The sequence below is a fragment of the Gorilla gorilla genome, chromosome 13 (assembly GCF_029281585.2).
Source record: "Gorilla gorilla gorilla isolate KB3781 chromosome 13, NHGRI_mGorGor1-v2.1_pri, whole genome shotgun sequence".
NCBI classification, from domain to species: Eukaryota; Metazoa; Chordata; class Mammalia; order Primates; family Hominidae; genus Gorilla; species Gorilla gorilla.
In genome coordinates, this window is record NC_073237.2 from 65,216,202 (window position 1) to 65,234,737 (window position 18,536).

Genomic DNA, 18,536 nt, shown 5'->3' on the forward strand with positions numbered 1-18,536 from the left:
TTGCGCCATTGCACTCCAGCCTGGGCAAAACAAGAGCAAAACTCCGTCTCAAAAAAAAAAAAAAAAAGAAAGAAAGAAAATGGAAAAGAAAAGCACAAGAAAGGAAAACCAATCTTGCCTTTGCATTGTCTCTTTTTTCCTTTTGACGTAATTTGAATGCTCTGAATCACAGCCATCTTTATCTGAAGGGCAGTTGGAAGCTTCTCTAGTGACCTCCTGTTCAGTGTTGTCACCAAACGTGGTCAGGTTTCTCTTGTAATGCTTCTTCTCCTTTAAGATAGCATTTCTCTATTAGTAGTTGTAGCCTAATCCCCAGTGCTTTTATTTATACAGTAATGTATAATACCATTTACCTTTGTGTAAAAATACATAAGTTTAAACCCAAATGACGTATGCCCACCAGATAACATATGAAATATCCTTTTAAGGATCCATCCACACATTATGTGTGTGTGCATTAGGCTAGCTCTCCTGCTTTTTCCTGTAACTCAACATGAAATTAAAAAGGATTGGTGAGTTGAAAAGGCAGCTAATTGTTCCATCATCCTTAGTGAGACGTTTAGTTCAGATTTTATGTATCTAGTTATTCTGCATGGCTTTTTAAAGGCCATTCACCTTCACACTGTAGAGTTCCAAGCTATTTGACTCATTTTCAAATATTCAAATCAAGGGAAGTGTTTTCGAAGATGATTTTATCCAGTGACCAAAGATGTGTTTTTCATTGAATTTTGAGTTGATGACACAGATTAGGGTATTTAAAAGAATACACAGAGATGAGCAGGCTGTATTGATTTAAAATGGGCAATCATGCAGTCTTCATAATAGAGCAAGATTCTACTTTGTAAATAGTCCCAGATATTCTAAGGCACCGGATGCTGTCACAGTGGCTGTTATTTCTGTTTCTAAGGCGGCTTCTTTGCCTGATGTAGAATGCAATTTGGTTTTCGTGGAAAGAGGAACAACCAACAAAAAGCCATTTCTGCTGAAAAGTGTATTGGGAGAGAATATCCTTTTATGACTAGCTGGGAATGGCTGGGTAAGTGGGAGATAATGGGATTGCTTTTTTAATAATATAGAAGTTTGAAAGATGGCTGCCACAAAACAGTGACTTCCTTGCTTCTACTATTCATACCCAAGGTTATGCCCTTACACTTTCCATATTAACATCCTCTCAATAATATTTACTTTCATCCAGTTTTGCTTCTCTGCAAAATGGCTGTTTGAAATACAAAAATAGCTGTGAGCAAAGGAGAAGAAACAGTTAAGCTGTTTTTTAGCCACGCCAGTATTGGAGATTAGCGCTCTGATGGGCAGCTGTTGGACGGCTTGATTATTTAATGTGTTTTCAGGGTAGTTAATAATACTCTTTGATCATGGGAAGAAGGGTGGCAGAGAAGTGAAAATGATTGAATTAACAGCTTATCATACTATTATGTATGGAAAAAGCGTGAGAAAGAGAAGAAAAACACTTTAAATTAGGTCACAGGGGTCTTAGAAAATTCAGTGGAACTTTTTTGGCAAAAGAAACTGCATTTCTGGATTTGAATCCCTCGGCGTTGAGGTTAATGACTTATATTGGGTCTCTTTAATCATTCCTTGTTGGAGCCAGTATCCGCTGCTTCAAGGGGTGTTTATTTGAAACAGTGGCATTTCTTATTCCTTCTCAGGAGAGAACTCGATCCCCTACCAACCAAAGATGCTGCTCGGGTTTTTGGTAGATTTTAGTGAGAGCAGAGTAGGAAGGAGAAAAGAAAAACACTGCGTTTGGTGTAGAAGGCATTTGACCAGAAGCCCCTTTCCTTCTGCCACGTGATCACATTGTTGAGAAGTGAAGAGATTTTGGAAAGGATAAATTAGGGCCCTTGTTTATTTCCAGAAATGCTTGGCCCCTAAGTTATTGACAAATAATATTTCTAAGACATGTGGAAGAGCTGAGAAAATGGACCTCCCATTGCCCGAGTCTCACAGCATCTACAAGTTATTCCCATTCTTGAAATAAAAGTGACGCAAGCTTCAAATTAATGAGGCAACCTGTCAGTCTAGATTAGGAGGTCACCCATAGGAATTTTTTAAAAAACAAACAGCATTAAACTGCTGTTTAAGGATTAGCGTAGGGAATTCCAGCTGGAGTTATAAAGGCACACTGGCTTTCCAGTTCAATTAGGCTCAGAGTTAGCAATTGAATGACAGTTTGCAGGGCTGCAGTAGCTTCTTTTCTTTTTTTTTTTTCTGTTAGGTCCTAGCTTTACAGTGAATCTTGGCTTGCAGGCTAGCTTGATTTCTACTTTCTTTTTTTCTTTTTTCTTTTCTTTTCTTTTTTTTTTTTTTTTTCAGACAGGATATCTCTGTTGCCCAGGCAGAAGTGCAGTGGTGCAATCTTGGCTCACTGCAACCTCCACCTTCTAGATTCTAGTGACTCTCCTGCCTCAGCCTCCCAAGTAGCTGGGACTACAGACTCACACCACCATGCCCAGCTGAATAGAGATGAGGTTTCCCCATGTTGGCCAGGCTGGCCTCGAATTCGACCTCAAGCTATCCGCCCACCTCGGCCTCCCAAATTGGGATTACAGGCATGAGCCACTGCACCCTGCTGATTTCCACTTTCTTAAAAGCTAGTTCTGCTCCAGTTTGCCTGGGTCTTTTATTATTATACATCCAGGCATGGGTTGCCCCTCATTTTTCATTCTTTGCCTCCTAAGACTGGCCTCTCTTCCCTTCCCTTATCCCTCTAGACTCTTCCTATTGCTTCTCTTTGTGGTTTCTATTTTTGTCTTCCTTGTCAGAGAAAGCCAGTGTTTGCCATTCTCCGGAAACTTTCCAACTCTTGGGAATAGTGTTTGAGGAAGAACAGCCTGTAATGGTGTGAACTTGGGGTCTGCGAGGCCCTGAGCCTGCAGAAAACAAACAGCAGACTTAGAAAGAACCAGATTAGAACAAACAAGAACTTTTAGGAAAACAAGTTTAGATCACACCCATGGACCTAGTAAACAGGACTGTCCTCATTCACGCCATTTCCCCTTCTGGGCTCTGAGGGGGAATGGGAAAATGCTTAAGGACTGTTTGGTTTATAAAAAATAAAGCCCCCCAAGTGTGATGAATGGCACGAGTAGGAGTAGGCAGCTGAGGGCCTGGCTTCCCGCAGTCTGCTTCTGCCTATGCTGGTTTCCAAGGCCTGCTATCACAAATGACCACAGACAGAAATGGATTGTCTCACAGTTCTAGAGGCCAGCTGTCTGAAATCAAGGTGTCAGTAGTGCCACACTTCCTCTGAAGGCTCCAGGGGAGGATCCTTCCCTCCCTCTTTTAGCCTCTGGTGGCTCCACATGTCCCTTGGTCCTTTGATCTGTGTCACTGCCGCCATGTTCATATGGCCTTCTTCCCTGTGACGTTCTGTGCCTCTGTGTGGCCTCTCTTCTTATAAGGATGTCAGTCATTTGATTTAGGGTTCACCCTAATCCAGTATGACCTCATCTTAACTAATTACATCTGCAAAGACCCTATTTCCAAATAAGGTTACAGTCTGAGGCTCCAAGTGGATAAGAATACTGGGGGGACACAATTCAGCCCACCCCTCTACCTTACCAAGGGACCTGTGAATTAACTGCTCCTTACCACACATAGCCTCGTTTTCCTGTTCACTTCCCTTCTCCCTGGTTAAGTCACTGTGACGTTAAGTAGATGTTTCCAAATTAGTTTGTATTCCTCACAAAGAGGTATCAGGTAAATGACTGTATGAACAGAGTCAGTCACCTGTTGGGGACATAATTTGTGTTTGAAGTAAAATCCCTGGGGGTGGACTGAGGCATTGGTATTTTTTAAACCTCTACACACATCCAGAGCTGAGATCCCCTGAGCTTATTAACAGGGTCCTTCAGCTCTGAGCATCCTGGAATTCTTGTATGCTAATGTAAGGGGGAACCGTGTGACTCCCCTGGCAAGATAGCTGTCCCATTACACGTGCCTCTAATGTAGAAGCAAAGCCTAGGAAGCTCCTACACCCTCAAGTTTGTGAACTGGGCTTGCCAATGAGTTCCTGCTTTCAGCAAGCCCTCTACTGCCACCTATTGATAATCAAGGCGGGGAAGGAGTGATGGAGCCCCTAGAGTTGAAACGTAATGAAGAGCAAGTGTGTGTCTCAATGGAGTTCCCACTCCATGTACTTGATTGTAGCCTTTCAGTGTTGTACGTGCAAGGTCAGCAGAGGGGGGTATGTCCTTCAGAGGTCAAAGGCAGCTTACTCTGACAGGCCCAGCTCCACCACCTTTCAAGTTGGACTGGAGGCTACAATTACAATGTGGCGCAAAAATGAAGGTGCTACCTTCCCTCAGGTCCAAGTGTGCCCCCTCATCCATCAAGGCCAGTTCTGCTTGAGCCTTTTTGAAAGGCTCCCTTGGCAGACTGGGGATTCAACACAGAAAATGCTTCTTTCTACTGTTTAGGCAGCAATTTTAACAAAGTATCAACAAATCTGGGGTGGAGAAAGCCATTCTTCACCTTCCGTCTTCCACAGGTCCTCGCCTACAGCCATGGAACTCCCAGGTGATTGTGGCTTTTGAAGTAACTTTAGTAGAGAACAGAATTAAATATAATAAAATAAAAATATGTGGGGTTTTTTTAAAGACTTCCTAAATCCCAGTGATTGCTATTTTATTAGTTTTCTAGGGCTGCTGTAACAAAGTACCCCAGATTTGGTGTCTTGAACAGAAATTTCTTTTCTTGTCATTCTGGAGGCCAGAAGTTCAAGATCAAGGTGTTGGCAGGGTGGATTCCTTCTGAGGGCTGTGAGGCAAGGATCTGTTCTAGCCTCTCGCTGGTTTGTAGGTGGCCTTCATCTCCCTATGTCTTCACATCACATCTTCCCCCTGTACGTGTCTGTATCCAAAATTCCCCTTTGCATAAGGACATCAGCCATATTGAATTAGGGCCCAACCTGTGGCCTCGTTTTAATCTGATTACCTCTATAAAGACCCTGCCTCCAAATAAGGTCACATTCTGTGGTGATAACAGTTAGGACTTTTAACATAGAAATTTTAGGGGAACACAGTTTAGCCCGTAACAGCTACTTGGGTGTTTTTGTAAAGAAAAATGCCACCGAGGAAAGTGCTGAGATGGAAAAGGCTTGATGGGGGCACAACTTTTTTTTTTTTTTTTTGATGGAATCTTCCTCTGTCACCCAGGCTGGAGTGCAGTGGCACAATCCTGGCTCACTGCAACCTCCACCTCCCAGGTTAAAGTGATTCTCATGCCTCAGTCTCCTGAGTAGCTGGGAATTATAGGCGCACACCACCACACCAGGCTAATTTTTATTTTTATTTTTTTTGTAACGACAGGGTTTCACCATGTGGGCCAGGCTGGTCTCGAACTCCTGACCTCAGGTGATCCACCTGCCTTGGCCTCCCCAAGTGCCAGGATTACAGGTGTGAGCCACCACACCCAGCCTGGGTGTGCAGTTTCTAATTTCCACCCTCTGGGTCTTGGCAGAGGGCCTCTGGTGCATTCCTTCCTGTGGGTGAGAGAGAAGCCAGTGGCGTTGTCCTCAGGCAGTGCTCCTTTTCAAATGAAACCAGTACCATATTCCTCCCCCCACATTTTCCAAATGTGGCTGAAGCAGGGGTCAGAGTGGATTGTGTTGCAGCAACAGATCTATGTGATGTGTTAGATGATAAGGTGTATCAGTCCATTTTCACACTGCTATAAACAACTACCCAAGACTGGGTAATTAATAAAGGAAAGCGGTTTAATTAACTCATAGTTCCACATGACTGGGGAGGCCTCAGGAAACTTACAATCATGGCAGAAGGTGAAGGGGAAGCCAGGCACATCTTACATAGTGGCAGGAGAGAGACGGAAGTGGCAATCACCAGACATTTTCAAACAACCAGATCTCATGAGAACTCTGACATGACAACAGCAAGGGGGAAGTCTGCCCCCATGAATCAATCGCCTCCCACCAGACCACTCCCCCAACACATGGGGATTACAATTTGACATGAGATTTGGGTAGGGACACAGAGCCAAACCATATCATGAGGTAACCACCCAGATTTACAATTAGCAGGAGTCACTCAAGTGCTGAAAAGTCCACTGCAGAACTGTCCGCCAGTATAAATCACTGATGCTCTCGGGCTTCTCTTGGGTCCTTAGGAAACAAATTAATCAGTCAGGGAGCTGTGTTAAAATGTTACCACACTAACAGTTTTGAAATGAGAGGCCAAATCTTAAATCCATCCCAGGAGACGGCACAGACGAGTGTCAGCTGCGTCTTGGGTCTGCTCTCACCTTATGGCTCATCTACCTGCTGCTTGGTGTGGGATGCTTTAATGAGGCATCTGGAGGCCGGCAGGAGGCCTGGCACTCCATGTGCTGCCAACACCCCAGAATTCAACCAACAGTCTACCAGATCAGGAACAAAATAGCTGTCTTCATCCCAATTGTACACATCCTTCAAGGATGGCGAAAGTCCTGCCTTCTGCCTCAAGGCTTCTCGGTAGAAGCCTTGTAGACACTGGTCCTTGGAAGAGAGTAACTTCACCTCTAATGCTGAGTCCAAATATTTTTTAAGTACAAAGGTAGGAAATTTGGACCTGAGCGTGCCTAAGTTTTCTTTCGGCAATGCAGTTCCATAGCAGTGTGATTTTCTTCTGTTCACACTGCTATGTCCTGATTCTGCAGCACTAGCACGTGTATTTGTTTCCATGCCTAACAAAATGGTGAGCTTTTGGGTCCCTGCTACTACTGGAATCCAATACAACGAGAAATCCCCCACTGCACTACATCCCCAAATGATTGTGCCTTGTGAAGTAATTCCCAATACAGGATAGATATGAGTATAATAAAATATAGAGCTTTATTTAAAAAAAAGAGAGAGAGACTCTGGACTTCCCACAACCCAAAGGTGACACCTTGTGTGTACTTAGGGATCTCAACCAGGCATGGTGGCTCACGCCTGTAATCCCAGCACTTTAGGAGGCCAAGAGGGGCCCATCACTTAAGTCCAGGAGTTCAAGACCAGCCTGGGCAACATGGTGAAACCCCATCTCTACTAAAAATGCAAAAATTAGCTGGGCATGGAGGCGCATACCTGTAATCCCAGCTACTTAGGAGGCTAAGGCACGACAATCACTTGAACGCAGGAGGCGGAGGTTGCCGTGAGCCAAGATCATGCTGTTGCTCTCCAGCCTGGGTGAGAAAGGGAAGCTCTGTCTCAAAAAATAATAATAAAATAAAATTCAGGGATCTCTGGGAAAGAAATCAGGTGAACCCAGAGATGAAGGGGACCCTGGAGCCAAGGAGATGATGTTGGGGTGAGATATCCTGAGCCTTAGTATGGATTTGTGGTGATGTGTGAGTTTTGACTAACGTGGGCAGAGGGAGGCGGGTTGAGTTGATGTGATCTCATGGCAACCAAAGGAACATCAGACAAAAGAATCAGGACAATAGAAATAGAAAGGAAACAGAGCAGACCTGGAAAAAAAGAGAATTCAGAATTGATGACAGAAACAGGAGCTGTGTGTAGGAAAATGAAACACGGGACTAAGCCTACGATGGCCGAGAGAAAAGCTGATGCTTTTGTCAAAGATATTTGGGACAAAGAATTTCAACTTGAAACCAAAGTGAGGATTTCCTGGACACCAGAGAAAGCTCTTGCTTTAATAAGGCCTCAGGACTGAAACCTGAGGTAATTATAGTTAAAAAAAAAAAGGGGGGGATATCACCCCAAGGGTTGACTGCTCAGGGATCATGGAGACCTCACGGGACTTGTCAATGCTGTTCATCTTGGCCAACCTAACTGTGGTGAAGTTCCGCCTCTCTCAGCACTGCCCTAAAACTCCCTCACACCACATCCCAGATGTTCAGAAATTCTCAATATGTTTGTAAGCCAGTCGGTTGATGGGGGCAAGGGTGTCAAGGGAAGGCTTGAGAAAGGCAAGCAGGAGTGGAAGGAATGAGTCTAGGAAAAAAGTTTCTTGGAAAAGAAACTCCTCACCTTCTCATGCCCTTCCTGTGGCTCTGAAAAGTAAACCAAGGCCATCTGAGTTGGGAAGCCCTCCTGGGAGTGTTTCCTGCCTGGGCTCCCCTCCAGGGGATCCGACTTCACAGTACAGTCAGCCCCCTAGAAAAGGCTTCTGGGTTAGTTAGTGGACAGATAGCTTTTGATTTGCTGTTTTCCCTTATTGCTCTGTATTAGTGTTTAATTATTTAATTTTAAATAACTTTTTAAAATAAATGTTTAAAATTATTTAATTTTAATATTGAAAAGCTTTGTAATCTCTGACCCCTTGTGTACGTACTATTGTGTAGTTTCAATCATAGAATCAAGCATTTTATTTTAGGTAGAAATAAAAATACACCTTTCTCTTTCTTATACCCCAACATATGTGTGGGATGAATAACACTGGGATTTAGGCTGAAATACTCTACTTTTACTTTTTATGGCAACTATTACGACACTTTTTACTGTCAGGTATCAGAATTTTAAATAGTTCATGAATTCTCAGAGTATCTCAGTGCATAGGCAAAAATGCTGCACCTTTGTGGGTGTGTGGGTGTGTGTGTGTGTGTGTGTGTGTGTGTGTGTGTGTGTACAGATGTTCAGCTGGGGACAGAGCTGAAATGTCACTCCAGGGTCTGTAGTCTCTGAGCTCCTCTGCCAAAGCACCAGCGCTGAGAGAGAGGAACTTCACCACAGTTAGGTTGTCCAAGATGAACAACACTGACAAGTCCCGTGAGGTCTCTGATCCCTGAGCGGTCTAACCTTATTTCAGTCTGTACACCCATTCGGTCAGGGTGGGTCTGAATCTTGGTTGACCTTGAGGAGAAGCTGCTAATCTTTTGGGCAATAATGCCTGAAGAGTCCATCTGCGTGCTGGGGAGCAGAAGGGACTTCTGCGTGTACCACACTTTGAAGAATGAGCTCAAGCTATGAGTTTCCTTCCAGGGTAGAGAACTGATGTTTGTGTCTCTGCAGTGATGGCTAATATAGGACTCCTGAGTTACGAATTTGAAGGAAGGAAAATTATAGCACCTTTTATGCTAAGGAAGGAATAATAAAATGGTTTCTGCATACTTCTCACTGTGGCCATGTTTACAAGCAAGAAGACGCTGTGCTTTCAGATCCCACAGATACCTCTCCATCTCATTTTAACAGGGTTATAAATTAATGCAAAACAGACACGTTCATGTATCCAGATCATGTCATCCAAGAATTACATTACAACATGGGTGGAGAGTTGGCAGTGCTCACCCAATTTTGACATTCTTGAGCCCTGAGGGTGAGAGTGAGTGTTTATAGGAGCTTATAGAAGCTTCTATGACATCCTTAGTTTAAAAAAAAAAATTAAACTAAACTTCCTGTGTGCATGCAAAGGACATTTTATGACCAAAGCTGGAAATCATTATTTTTAATACTGAGGAGAGTATCTTTTATTATTATAAGACCCTGTGTGTTTTTTTATTAAACTATAAATTTAACCAATTTTATGAGAGACATCAAGGTATTAAATTCTTTTCAGATCGTTCCCGTTGCATAAGTCACCAACTGTTTACAGTATTCTGAGTTATTCAGTGGTATAAATTTACAGCAATTTATTTTATTTTATTTTTGATATGGAGTTTTGCTCTTGTTGCCCAGGCTGGAGTTCAATGGTGCGATCTCAGCTCACCACAACCTCCGCCTCCCAGGTTCAAGCAGTACTCCTCCCAAGTAGCTGGGATTACAGGCATGCGCCACCATACCCGGCTAATTTTGTATTTTTAGTAGAGACGGAGTTTCTCCATGTTGGTCAGGCTGGTCTCGAACTCCTCCCGACCTCAGGTGATCCGCCTGCCTCGGCCTCCCAATGTGCTGGGATTACAGGCATGAGCCACCACACCTGGCCTTTACAGACAATTTTTAATAGGATCTTGTGGTTGAAACAGAACTTCATAGTCATCTGGCCCAAGCTACCCACAAGTGCCCAAGTCCTCTCTACTGACCACCACAAGTGCCTTCTGGGTGCTGGGTCAGGATAAACAGTTTCTGCCTCAGCCCTCCTGGGGCTGATCCCTAAGTGACAGCAACTGCTCCTTCTTTAGTGACCACTCATTTCTTTCTTCTTTTTTTTTTTTTCTTTAGAGACAGGGTCTCTCTCCGTCACCCAGGCTGGAATGCAGCGGTGTGATCCTAGCTCACTATAGCCTCAAACTCCTGGGCTTAAGCAATCCTCCCACCTTAGCCTCCTGAGTAGCTGGGACCACAGGCACATGCCACCACACCCAGCTAATTATTTTATTTTATTTTTTATTTTTGTAGAGACAGGGTCTCACTATGTGGCCAAGGCTGTTCTTGAACTCCTGGGCTCAGCCCCACAAAGTGCTGGGATTATAGACGTGACCCATCATACCCAGCCCACTCATTTTTTTTACTCCGGTTAAAAAGCACTTCTAGCTTGAGAAAAAACTGGCTTCCATGCAGTTGTCCTGGGTTCTGGCTTCTGGGATCATTCTCAACCACTGAGTCTCAGCAGATGGCATGCTGGGCCCATGTATCTAGGGAGGGCTTGCGTCATGTACACATGACATGTGCTGGGGGAGGACATAAATTTCAGGATCCTTAATGAAGAAAGTGTGGAGGGGGTGCAGCTTTACAACTCTACGCCCTTCACACATTCTGAGATTCCACTCACCTCCCGACCCCAGGATCACAGCATCTGTGCCACTATTGCTGGTGACAGTGTCACATCTTTCAGCAATACTGGGACTAAACTAATACCTAAGCCTTTCTTCCCTGAGGCTAGTCTTCAGAGACTCAAAGACAACTATTATGCCCTGTCTCTACCTCTCCTATTTTCTAGACCAAAAAGCCCAGGCCTTTAGCCATTCCCCTGGGGTCCTGGCTCCGGGGCCCTTCACTGGTGGATCTCCTCAGGCATCACTCAGGTTACTCACTGTCCCTCTCAGAGTCTGGCACTGGAAGTGAGACACAGAACTCCTGTGTGATCTATAGAACGAGGAAAGCAAAACTATCACCTCTTTTTGTTTTTATTCTGCTTTGTTTTTTAAGAACGCAGGACTTCTAAATCTAATCAGTAGGACCTCATCATTTTATGTGGGTTATTTTGTATGTCACTGGTTTTGTGAGAGACCTGCACCATACATCAAAGTTATCAGACTGAGGCTGAATGAAATCCACCAGTCCACCTTAAAGACAGCTATCCTGGGAATGTGGGCAACGTCCCACTTGCCCACTGCTATAGCTTATAGCACCTTACACTCACCTCTTCCTACAGATTATTTTTGAGTAACAGCGTGACCATGTTGTGCATTTAGCCAAGCAAACCTTTCTAGCTTAGGTGAATGAGAGGGAGCGGCCAACGTATAAAACAAAATAGTAAGTTCATAAAAATAACAGTGCACAATAGGCTCAGATAAAATATTAATTGTTAAACAGAATTCCCTGTATGTGACATGTTCTCTTTCCTAATAATTTTCAGTTATTTCAAACTTTTTACTCAAGTTTTTTCAAGCCTCCAATTAAAGGTGCTGAGCTGCACCAGTCTCTGTGACCCCCAGCTCCAACCTTCTTCACTACAATTTTGGGGGTACTAGCACATGCCAGGTACAGTACTCAATTATAAATATATGATTTGTGTATATCGTGTGTGTGTAAAACACTTCATTTTCCCCATGGAAAAATTTATCCCTCACCACCACCCTATAAAGTAGAGTTTGTTACCTCCACTTTATAGATGAAACAATAAGGTTCCAAGAAGATGTTGCATAATATTCTACAGATGAAATAATTAGGAAATCAGGCTGGGTGAGGTGGCTCACGCCTGTAATCCCAGCACTTTGGGAGGCCAAGGTGGGCGGATCACAAGGTCAGGAGTTCAAGACCGTCCTGGCTAACACAGTGAAACCCCATCTCTACTAAAAATACAAAAAATTAGCCAGGCGTGATGGCAGGCAGCTGTAGTCCCAGCTACTCGGGAGGCTGAGGCCGGAGAATCTCGTACGTGGGAGGCAGAGGTTGCGGTGAGCTGAGATCTTGCCACTGCACTCCAGCCTGGGCAACAGAGTGAGACACCGTCTAAAAAAAAAAAAAAATAGGAAATCAGATGATTTGACCCAATGTGTCTGTCTCTAAAGGCTGAATATAATATTGCTTTCCCCACATATATCATAGTGCTGCTGTCACAGGTTGAGTTAGCTGGCTCTGATTTTAAATAGCTACCATTTAAATAGCTACCATTTGCTGAACATATTGTTACCACCCAGCCACAGTGATATTGTTTGGAAAAAAACATTTACAAGTTCAAGGCCATGTTCAAGTTGTTCTTTTTGGCTTCAGGTCTAACATACCACAGCACATCCCCTCATCCCTGCGCACTTGGAGAGCAGGAGGGTGTCTTAGTGTTGCTTCCTTCCAAGTCCTGAGCACAGTGCTGTGATGTAGTCAGGACTCAATCTTGATAAACATTGGTGTAATTAACAGGTTTCAGGTCCACCAAAGAAGTATATGCTATGCTGATCATTGCAGAAGAATCCCAAACATAATGCACCCCATTTTCCAGACATAAGTGATTGGGAGAAATAACGAACTTATGTTGCGACTCATGGGGAGAGGTTACAAATTGATGCCAAAATCTAGTCTCACACCTGCTTTTTTGCTCCCCCCAGTAAGTGAAAATGGTGATCACCTAAGCACATGGATGAGACGTGAGCACATTTATGGCAGAGAAGTTTCTCCGCACCAGAATTATCCACGGCAACTTGGCTGAGCCCCACTACACACAGAGAAATCATCAACCTGACATAAGAGTTTTCAAGATGTCAACTTCAGGCTGATCAGCAGATGGGATGTGAAAAATACTACCCTATTCTATCATTTGCTGTTGCTTGCTGAACTGTGAAGAACTGCATGAACTATATTTAAGCTGCTTTCTATACCATTGCCAATCACCTTTTTGGAGTTGGAAGTGCTATTTTCCTATGGACTTCTGCATTATTTCATTGTGCATGCATCCAGTGATTATACATAAGCAACATATGTAATCTGCTTATATATTTTTAAAAATCCATCCACACACATGGTAAATTAAGTATAAATTCTTTTGCAAAATTATAGTTCATGTCATTGAAAGTTTAAATTGGTTTCATTTAAAGATCAATATACTAGGTCTGCCTATACTTTATAGAAAACTAGCTTCTATAAAGATTTTTTCACTGTTTACTAGTGAAATGAGAAAAGCAAAGCTATTTATAAAAGGCCTTACGTCGTGTACATACATTGTCTTTGAAATATTTGTGATCTAGTTTATTGCTTGTAAAAGAGAAATTATATAATTTATTTAGTAAATACTATTGTAAACTATAGTTTTGTGAGAGAAATAAAATATTTTGTTCTCAATTGTGGTGGTACATCGATTCCAGTGATTTATGGTCTTTACATTTCTTTTATTAAAAATGACCCAAATACTCCTCATTTGAGATATTCAGAAATCCTAAATAAACTGAATTTCATGATGGATAAAAATGGGAAAAACTTCAATAGCAGCTTCTGCTGAACTCATCCAAAGACTTTCCCAAATGTCCTGGTATATTAGTCAGCTTTCACTATGTTATGCTATGGTAACAAAAATCCCAACATCGTAGGAGCTTTCACCAACATAGTTTTACGTCTCCCTCACATGTGGGGACCAGCTGCAGCTCTGCTCCAAGAGTCTTCTTCATTCTGGGGTCCAGAGCAGCCCCTATGTGGGACAGGCAACTTTCATGGCAGTAGAAAAAGAGCAACGGTGGAACCAATGAGAGCTCACAAAGCTTCTGTCTCAGTGCAGCTGACAGCATTTCTACTCGCATTCCATCCACCAACGTGAGTGACATTGACAGGTCTGGAGTCAAAGGTGTGGGATGTGCACTTCTCACATGGGACTGGACTCAGCAATGAATATTTTAATTAATTAATACAGTTTACACCACCTGGTAAGTGACCCTAGCAACAGAGATGTAAGAGGTTGAGAGAAAAATCATTAGAAAGCAAAATGATCAAGGCTGCAGAAAGATATTCCTGATGAGTAAGATGCTCAGTGTTAAATACTTCGAGTTAAAACAAGCTGATTCTTGTAAGCAAGCATGCTGTAAACTTTTGTAAATGTAGCCCAGAGCCATAGTTACTCAGCATAAGTAGCAGTTTCACCTGCAGAGTCAGTGCTGGAAAGCTAGGATGTCTTACATCCTAGGTTAGGATGTCAACAAGGAATTCTGCAGAAGTGGATGATTGAGGATCCTCTGCCTCTCTCTAGTATTCATATGTGCTACCACTCTCCCTTACTACATAGGTAATCCCACTCTTCCCCCCTCCCATTTGTAAATCTACCCATTTAAGCAGGGTTCTTAGCCTAGGACCCACTGATTTCTAGAAGAGTCATAGATAAATGTCAATAGGGCCATGAAATCATATACACAAGTTGGGTATGCTTTTGTGTATATGGGGTGTTTTTTTTTCATGAAGAAAGACTATACTTTTTATCAAATTCACAGTGACCTGGACCCAAGAAATGTTAAGAACCTTTATTTTAAGACCTAACTCAAAAGCCATTTCAATACCATGAGGCTGTGATCCTCAAAACTCTATCCCCACTTGAATCACCCGTGGCCTGCCTGTGTTGTCTCACCTGTCTCAAAAAACCTCAACATTTTCAACCGTTTTTTAATGACTGAGGTATAACTTACATAAGCTAGAGTGCACAGCTATGAATTGTATAGTCCAGTGAATTTTTACATATGTGTAGACCCATGTGCCCAGCACCTAAAGCGCATAGAAAACATTTGCAGCTAACCTACTGGCTTTTTTTTTTTTTTTTTTTGAGACAGAGTCTCGCTCTGTCGCCCAGGCTGGAGTGCAGTGGTGCAGTCTCAGCTCACTGCAACCTCTGCATCCCGGGTTTAAGCAATTCCCCTGCCTCAGCCTCCCGAGTAGCTGGGATTACAGGCACCTGCCACCATGCCTGGCTAATTTTTTGTGTTTTTAATAGAGACAGGGTTTCACCATGTTGGCCAGGCTGGTCTTGAACTCCTGACCTCGTAATCCGCCCGCCTTGGCCTCCCAAAGTGCTGGGATTACAGGCGTGAGCCACCGTGCCCGGCCACCTGCTGGCTCTTTCATGTCCCCTCTCCACCAATGCCATCCTCAAAGGTCACTATTATGACTTCCAGCATCATAGATTAGTTTTGCCAGTTCTTTTTAAACACAACTTTATTGGTAATAGTTGGTTTTTTGTTTTGTTGTATTGAGACAGAGTCTCACTCTGTCACCCAGGCTGGAGTGCAGTGATGCGATCTCAGCTCACTGCAACCTCTGTCTCCCAGGTTCAAGCGATTCTCCTGCCTCAGCCTCCCAAGTAGCTGGGATTACAGGTGCATGCCACTACGCCCAGCTATTTTTGTATTTTTTAATAGAGACGAGGTTTTGCAATGTTAGCCAGGCTGTTCTCAAACTCCTGACATCAAGTGATCCACTTGCCTTGGCCTCCCAAAGTGCTGGGATTACAGCACCTGGCCTTATTGGTAATAGTTTTGACATATGTTTACAACAGCACACTGTTCAAGAGGAAATCTCATCTTTTCACAGCAAGTAGGTCGAATCACCCTGAGCCCACCTGGGGCCCCACCCCAGGCCTGAGAGCTCCTCCTGGGATGGGGAGAAGTGATGAGAGGGGGAAATATGAAGATGAATGAGGTGGCTCACCAGCAGCTCCTCACTTTTCTATTAAGAAAGAAAACAGGCCAGGGGCGGTGGCTCACACCTGTAATCCCAGCACTTTGGGAGGCCAAGGCAGGTGGATCACCTGAGGTCAGGAGTTCGAGGCCAGCCTGGCCAACGTGGCAAAACCTCGTCTCTACTAAAAATACAATAATTAGCCGGGGATGGTAGTGGGCCCCTGTAGTCCCAGCTACTCGGGAGGCTGAGGCAGGAGAATCGCTTGAACCCGGGAGGCAGAGGTTGCAGTGAGCTGAGATTGTACCACTGCACTCCAGCCTGGGTGACAGAGTGAGACTTCGTCTCAAAAAAAAAAAAAAAAAAAAATTGAAAACAGCACGGGGTGGCAGGGGAGAAGAGGTGAAGGATGGCTGACAGCTAAGCTGGAGAGGGGCACCCAGGATGGGAGAAGGCAGAAGCTGCTGGGTGAATAAAACAGGCAGCCCCTCCCCAGCAACCCTAGCCTTGAACCCTGGGCGATGAGGTGGGGGTGGAGGGGCTGGGCCTCTTCCATGTCCTTTTGCAGGACTGCCTTCCCATAAGGAGAGGCTGGGCATTACAATCTGGCTGAGAATAAAATTAAGGAGTTTTGGGGAAATGCTGCTGTGAAGAAAGACTTGGGCTTGGAACTCCCACTCTGTCTTTTTGGGGGACAACTCCTCTTTGGCAGGGAGTGGGGCAGCTGCTTTTCTGGCTCCCAAAGCCCAAGGGTGAAGAAAAGTCTGCTGGGGAAGAAGAGAGTGGAGCTTCCTAAAGGAACTGAGACCTTTGCAAGAGTGATAGAGGATGCCCCTGGGGAGGGGGGAAGGGGAAATCAGCAGTTCATGGGGGAAGTTCAAACCCCAGAGCCTCCTTCCAAAGTCAGTCGGCTTCCTGGATTTGTTAAAATGGATCTGGGGAATGGGGAGACATGGGAAGGTGGGAAGGGTGGGAGGGGTGGAAGTAGAGGAAGGAGGAAAGGGGACACTGGTGGAACTTAAATAAGATTTTAATTGTTTTTTTGTTTTAATTTTTTATTCTAGCAAACAGCCCACTGAACATGGCACTAAACCTCTCTCCTTCCCAGGCAGGATTACTCCAAAGGGTAGGTGTGCTTTTCATTCATCCTCTCTTAGTAAGTGGTGCCTGTTCAGGGCTGGAGTTAAGTTTGAGCCCCTCTTTCCACACCGTCTCCCTTGATACACCAGCAAGACCTGGCCTGAATAGAGCTGAGAAACTCGTTTAAAACAGGCAGAAGGGGGCTGGGGCAAGGGGGACCCTGTGGGAGGAGAAAGAGAGAAGCATAGAGGGACCAGGAAGGCATGGGGGGGTGAGGGAGCAGCTGGTGTTTCTGTTCCTCCAAATATCTGGGCTTCCTGCTCCCCCAACCCTGGAGGGTGGGGTGAGGATGAAATTAGATACAAGGAACTCTGGGGCCCTCTGGCTGTTCAATCCAACCCTCCCATCCCCCAACCCACCAAAAACAAAAAGGAAAGAAAACCCACAGGGGCACAAGCACACCCTAAAACTCAGAAAACTCCTTGGCACACTTCTCATTGATGGAGATCCGGAGCTCTTCCTCCTCGTAGTCGTCAAAGTTACTGGCATCCCCAGGGCCTGTGTACTTCGGGATGAAGGGAGCTTCCACCTTCTTCTCATAGATGGCGATCCAGTTGGTTGTGGCGAACCACTTGTGGTTCTTGATGTCGCCAACCCCGTTCCTGAGGTTTCCGAAGCGCTTGGTGAGGTCCACCTGCAGCAGGCTCCGCAGCAGATCCTTGAGGTCAGAGCTGAGTTTGGAGGGAAACCGCACCCTCCCAGAGACGATCTTCTCGTAGATCTGGATGGGCTGGTCGGCGTAGAAGGGTGGAAAGCCCATGGCCATCTCATAGATGAGCACCCCTAGGGCCCACCAGTCCACGGCCTTGTTGTAGCCTTTGCTCAGGATGATCTCGGGGGCCAGGTACTCTGGGGTCCCGCACAAGGTCCAAGTGCGGCCCTTCACGCGCTTGGCGAAACCGAAGTCCGTCACCTGCAGGTAGCCCTGCTGGTCGATGAGGAGATTCTCGGGCTTCAGGTCGCGGTGGATGAGGTCGAGCGAGTGTAGGTACTGGAAGGCCAGGACGACCTGGGCGGCATAGAAACAGGCATGGGGCTCGCTAAACCTTCCGACGCGCTGTAGGCGGGAGAACATCTCCCCACCCGGCACGTACTCCATCACCAGGTACAGGTAGGAGTTGTCCTTAAAGGAGAACTGGAGCTTGACGAGGAACGGAAAGTCGATCGCCTGCAGGATGCGCTTCTCGTTCAGTATGTGCTCGACCTGCTTCATCTTCACCACCTTCTGCTTGTTGAGGATCTTCATGGCGTAGTGGCCGCCGGTCCCCCGGTGCCTCACCAGCATCACCCGCCCGAAGGAGCCCATGCCCAGCGTCCTGAGCCGTTCGAACTGATCCGAGCTGGCGGTGTTTTGAGCGGGGTTTCCCCATCTGTAGAGGAAATCTCCTCTGGCTTTGGCTAGGAACTCGTTCATGCTCTCCTCCTGCTCGGTGTCCTTCTTGGTGGGGGCGTTGCCCATGGCGGTGGTGGCGGCAGGGGCGGGGGTCTCGCGGCGGCGGCGGCGGCGGCAGCGGCGGAGATGGCGCCCCCTGGGGCTGGCTGCGCTGGCTGCGGCGCTGCGACCCCCGCCCGGCCTCCGCTTATATTCCCAGCTACATGGGAGGCTGAGATGGGAGGATTTCTTGAGCCTGGGAGGTCAAGGCTTCAGTGAGCCAAGATCACGCCGCTGCACTCAACAATATGGATAAATCCAAAAGGC

General features: G+C 45.3%; 2 protein-coding genes across 13 annotated transcripts in view; one reads left to right on the top strand and one right to left on the bottom strand.

The window, feature by feature from the left end:
• The window catches only part of PIP5K1B (phosphatidylinositol-4-phosphate 5-kinase type 1 beta), a 303,947-nt gene extending 290,560 nt beyond the window's left edge, over positions 1-13,387 (top strand). For all 12 annotated transcript variants that reach the window (XM_055350749.2, XM_019034010.4, XM_019034011.4 and 9 more), the window contains one exon: positions 12,658-13,387. In XM_055350749.2, coding sequence (XP_055206724.2) covers positions 12,658-12,664 — 7 coding nt within the window. In that variant the 3' untranslated portion in view covers positions 12,665-13,387. The remainder of the gene's footprint in view (positions 1-12,657) is intronic.
• A 3,324-nt stretch (positions 13,388-16,711) lies between these two features.
• PRKACG (protein kinase cAMP-activated catalytic subunit gamma) lies at positions 16,712-18,317 on the bottom strand. The gene has a single exon (XM_004048101.5). It carries the CDS (start codon positions 18,294-18,296, stop codon positions 17,241-17,243), a length of 1,056 nt encoding a protein of 351 aa, XP_004048149.4. The 5' UTR covers positions 18,297-18,317; the 3' UTR covers positions 16,712-17,240.
• Positions 18,318-18,536: the final 219 nt, after the last annotated feature.

Excerpts from the sequence above, each read along its gene's own strand:
- PRKACG (XM_004048101.5), bottom strand. The coding sequence starts at position 18,296 with ATGGGCAACGCCCCCACCAAGAAGGACACCGAGCAGGAGGAGAGCATG.